This window comes from Salvia miltiorrhiza, chromosome 1, assembly GCF_028751815.1.
Source record: "Salvia miltiorrhiza cultivar Shanhuang (shh) chromosome 1, IMPLAD_Smil_shh, whole genome shotgun sequence".
NCBI lineage: Eukaryota > Viridiplantae > Streptophyta > Magnoliopsida > Lamiales > Lamiaceae > Salvia > Salvia miltiorrhiza.
The window spans coordinates 48,903,424-48,908,658 of NC_080387.1; the positions used below are offsets into that span (position 1 = coordinate 48,903,424).

A 5,235-nucleotide genomic window follows, 5' to 3' on the forward strand; every position below is an offset into this window, starting at 1 on the left:
GTGGGTCCAGTGGGTCCAGGTGGAAGCCTAGCCAATATCTCCTCGAACATACGCTGCTGAGCCTGAAATCGAGCATCGGTCTGCTCATCTTTCTGCCTCATCTCCTCCTTTTGACGTGCTATCTCCACTAATGCATCCTGTAATTGCTGCTCCACGTCCATAAATCGTTGAGGATCGACAAGAGGGCCCTGAAACTGAGATGTACCACTCGACTGCTCACTACTCCATAAGCTGGCTGCAAGTCCACCAAACATCATAAGCATAATACAAACATTCAGTCGGCTCCAGTCCTTTTCTCTTACCCTTTTAAAAACATAACAAATATAAAATTTTAAATATGAATGTCAATGAAAAATGCAATATGAATACAATTTCAACGTACCACTTCTTCAGCATACTGAAGAATAGACCTCGAACCTCCTTTGTGCTTCGCTTGACCAGTTCCAGGACCTAAAGGCTCAGACATCCTACACTTTTTCGCTATCTCTGGTTTGGCTTTGACTTCATCAGAGCCCCAGTACTTATTCCAATTAGGCCAGTGGTCCTCGTGAATAAAAGGAGGCCTCTTGCTCCTCCTTTCCTTGATGTCATGGACAAAATCACTATACCTCCGCGCAGCACAAGCATGCCAAAGCTTGTAGACAGCCGACTCTATCGCCGCATCCCATGTGAAATGTTTCTATTTAAACAACAAAATAAAATACATTTATAAACACTAATTAATATGTATATGTTTATTGTTAAACAACTTGTATTAAATTATATTCATACCTTGAATTCCTCAAAGTACGCCGTCTTAACACTAAGTGGAGTGAGTTTCCAACTGTAGCCTTCTGGATTTTGAACTTGCTTGAAAATCTTAGTGACTACGGATGGAACCATCCCCAAGGGATGTAATTTCCTACAATTAATATTCAAAGTCATTAGAACAGAAATATCATTTATTAATTCATAAGATTGTATAACTATAAAAATTATACCCATATTTGATGATGAGTGTAGTACGTCCAGTCTGTGTAGCCTCTGATGCCTCAGTAGGGACCGATGCTGAAGATGAAGGTGAATGAGTCAGCTGTATATCCCGTACAGATGCAGCAATCCCTCCATCTGATCCTGTGGATGATGTAGGGTGTCCTGCGGATGATGCAGCACCCTTACCACTAGAACCTCCTCTCGCACTAGAACCTCCTCCCAAATATTGATAGCAATCAGCATTACAATTTTCAAATTTTATACATGTATAACTCATGGATTCGTTAGGTGTTACTTTGAGTGATGGACTAAACTAACCAAGCTAGAAACTATTCAATCATTAAACTATGATGCAGATTAGCCCTATATTACTTTTATCTATCTAAACTATCACCTAAAATAAACATCATTAAATACCTTACCTTGGATTTTATAATAGCTGGCAAACAGAGACGGAACAACTGCATCGGGCCAGAATGCCATCTATGCTGTTGCTTGCGGTAAGCTTCATAAGACTCTGGCAATTCACATTGGCACTGAAAGTTACACAAATACAATCTAATTAGTCAGCAACCAAATTAACAGATGATCACCAGTAATCAGCAAGATGACCGTGGAATAGCATTAGTACCTCGACATCATTCAGAAAGACAAACTTCCATCCATGAAGATGAGCGCGGACTGCAATGTCCATGTCCTCAACAGTGGTCCTCTCCATCCAACCACCAGATTCGTCCAACGCCTTAATCCTCCAAACTCCGGCAGTCCCATTAAACCCGAAGAAATTGAGGAAATGTCCATTAACCTGCTGCTCCACTTCAAAATGAAATGCCAAATTGATGAGCTGCAACCTTGTTAGTAGATTCTCATCCTTGTTCACAAATGACCACCTTGCCTGGACCAGCCCTACTTCATCATTATCCTACAATCCAAACCCAAAACAAGATATTCATTAGATATGGCCCCACGCCACGCATAATTAATACGAGCCACATTCGGCGCAGCGGCGCAGGGCGGGGCGAGCAGCGGCGCAGGGCGGCAGCGGCGCGAGGCGGGGCGACCAGCGGCGAGGCGCGGGGCGGGCAGCAGCGCAGGGCGCGGAGCGGCGCGGGGCGGAGCGAGGCGGGCAGCAGCGCGGCGTGGGACGGGCAGCGGCGCAGGGCGGGGCGAGCAGCGGCGCAGGGCGGCAGCGGCGCAAGGCGGGGCGACCAGCGGCGAGGCACGGGGCGGGCAGCAGCGCAGGGCGCGGAGCGGTGCGGGGCGGGCAGCAGCGCAAGGCGCAGAGCGGCGCGGGGCGGAGCGAGGCGGGGCGAGCAAGGGCGCGGTGGAAACGGCGGCGTGGACGAGTCGCCGGAGGGGAGCACGCAGCGGGAGTCGCCGGAAATGGGGAATCGGAGGGGGGAAATTTGGGAATTTTGAGAAATAGAAGTGAAAGTTGTGTTGAAAAAATGAAGGAGGAGGCGCGGTTCATTCAGCTTTTTTTTAGGGCTCAGCAACGGAAAATTCCGTTGCTATTTAGCAACGGACGTAATTTCCGTTGTTATTTTTAAAATAAATATTTTCGGTTATTTGAATTAATTATTAGCAACGGAATAGCAACGGACAATTCCGTTACTATTTAGCAACGGACGTGAATTCCGTTGCTATTTAGCAACGGACTTGAATTCCGTTGTTATTTTTAAAATAAATATTTTCGGTTATTTGAATTAATTATTAGCAACGGAATAGCAACGGACAATTCCGTTACTATTTAGCAACGAACGTGAATTCCGTTGCTATTTAGCAACGGACTTGAATTCCGTTGTTATTTTTAAAATAAATATTTTCGGTTAATTGAATTAATTATTAGCAACGGAAACTCCCGTTGCTATTTAGCAACGGACGTGAATTCCGTTGTTATGTTTAAAATAAATATTTTCGGTTATTTAAAATGATTATTAGCAACGGAATAGAAACGGAAAATTCCGTTTCTATTTAGCAACGGACGTGAATTCCGTTGTTATTTTTAAAATAAATATTTTCGGTTATTTAAAATAATTATTAGCAACGGAATATCGTCCGTCGGTAAATAGCAACGGAATGTTCCATCGCTATCTGCAATTTTTAAAATCGCGGAAATTAAAAAAAAGTAATAACAACGGAAAACTTTTCGTCGGTAATTTTTTATCGGGGATCCGTCGGTAATTCCGTCGGTAATTTAGCGGGAAAGATTCCCGCCAACACCCGTCGGTAAATCCGTCGCTATGTATGAAAGAGTATTTCCGTCGTTAATCCGTCGTTATTCGGTCGTTATTTTGTAACGGAATTAATTCCGTCGGTAATTCCGTCGGTGTCCGATAGCTTTTCTTGTAGTGGTGGTTTGCACCTAATTTTATTACCAATTCTTCTATTGTTTTACTATTTTAAGTTATAATTATTGCTCTTTATGTAAATCAGTAAATATACAAGTAGAATGTGCGTACCCACGTTAGAAATTTCCAATAAAAACTAAATTCTACAAGTTAATAATTGATTTGTATAATTATTAATTAGGGAAACGAGAACTACACGTTTTTGTTCTTCGAAATTGAAGTAGATCGATATCAAACTGTGAATCCTTAATGTGTGTGATTTTCTTTTTCTTTTTTTTTTCTTTTTTTTTAAAGAAAAGAGTGTGAATTGTTATTCACCTAACTAAATACAGCTACGTCCCAAAAAAAAAAAACTAACTACAGCTAAGATCTAAGGCTACATATGGTAGGCAATTAATAGCTGACCATTCCGATTATTGTGACTAGAGAAAGAAATAGTTATAGCAATGATCGATTGTAGCCTTATTTATAAGCTGAATAGACATTTATAGTTCTCTTGAAATGCCCAATGAAAGTATTACCGTAGCCATTACTTTCTCTAAAAATTATATATAGCCATTGCATAATACTTGTGTTATTAATGGGATTAATTGTACCAAAATACACGAACTTTACTACTTTAATCATTTTTACATTTTGCAGACTAATTTTAAAAATTACATATTAAATTATGAATTTTGCAATTCGTTCAATTTTTCCATAAAATTTGATTCTGGCATCCTAAAATCCGACGTGTCATTTAACACGCCACGCGTATATACACGTGTCTTAGTAAAAATATCGTCGTTTTGACATTGGGTAATTAAACTACATCGTATTGATGTTAAACGACGTCGTTTTGACGTTTTTACTCAAGTTAATCTTCTAATTAGGGCATTATACCCAATTTCTCTTTGTTCCTCCCTCTTGCCGTTTATGCACACCCTTATTTATGAGTAAATGCAGATTTATGCATATGAGTAGGGGGGTTATATATATTCGTCATCACCATTAAGCAAAGCTGGAAATGAAAGAGGTAAGGGCGCTGAGTCGATTAAGCCCAATTGTCGTTGCTCTATCTCCCAACACACAAAAACCATTCAAAGATTCCGCCTTTTATTGGTCGTCTCTACTCTGCGCAACACAATGATCTTTCACCATCGAACCCCAAAGGTTCATCCGTCCAAGATGTCGTGTTCACTAGTTCTCATTTTGATGATATAAATCTCAATCCCAGTGGTGGCGATAGTGCCGGTAGCAGCAATCAGAAATCAACGTGGGACGATAAGTACAGGGATAGAGTGAAAAACCAAATATCTGGGAAGAAACTTAAGCTTCTTGCAAAAAGAAGAGGGGAATCTTGGATGAAAGAGGGAACAAGGATGATGAGGAGAGACAGGTGACAGAGGAGAAGCAGAAATCTTTAGCTGTTGGTACCATTGGAGCTCCGAATGCTGAAAAGTCTGCTAGGAGATGAGATAATTCGAATGAACATGAACTCTAATTCCAAATCAACCCTAATTTGAAATGAAGAGGAATGAGGTCTTTCGAAATTAGACCTGAATGACGTTGTATTAAGAATTGTAAAATTTTGTCGTTTAATAAATCGAACAGTGAACTTAAAGACACACTTTCGACTGCCACATTGGAGCCACATCAGCAACTAATTAGGGGAAATTGAATTTTATGAAAAATTTAAACAAGTTGCAAAGTTCATGATTTAAAATATAATTTTTAAAGTTCGTGTGCAAAATGAAAAAGTGTCTAAAGTTCATGTATTTTAATGCAATTAACTCTTATATATTAATACTATACTCCATTCGTCCTAGCTTTTAGTATCAATTTGAGAGTGACATGGATTTTAATAACGTAGTTGAGTGTGTTGTGAGTTGAATAAGTGTCCCACATTTTATATATATGAGTGTTAAAATAA

At 40.2% G+C, this 5,235-nt stretch overlaps 1 protein-coding gene across 1 annotated transcript; it reads right to left on the bottom strand.

Annotated features, from left to right (window-relative positions):
• Window positions 1–1,198: 1,198 nt before the first annotated feature.
• Window positions 1,199–3,853, bottom strand: LOC131009244 (probable xyloglucan glycosyltransferase 9). The gene is made up of 3 exons (XM_057936518.1): window positions 3,845–3,853; window positions 1,604–1,894; window positions 1,199–1,508 (listed from the first exon to the last, which is right to left on the bottom strand). Exons 1-3 carry the CDS (start codon window positions 3,851–3,853, stop codon window positions 1,347–1,349), a joined length of 462 nt encoding a protein of 153 aa, XP_057792501.1. The 3' UTR covers window positions 1,199–1,346.
• Window positions 3,854–5,235: the final 1,382 nt, after the last annotated feature.

What these genes read in the sequence shown, in the direction of transcription:
- LOC131009244 (XM_057936518.1), bottom strand. An exon ending in TCTTTCTGAATGATGTCGAG is followed by an intron (nt 1,509 to 1,603) that starts GTACTAATGCTA and finishes TGTAACTTTCAG; the next exon opens with TGCCAATGTGAATTGCCAGA.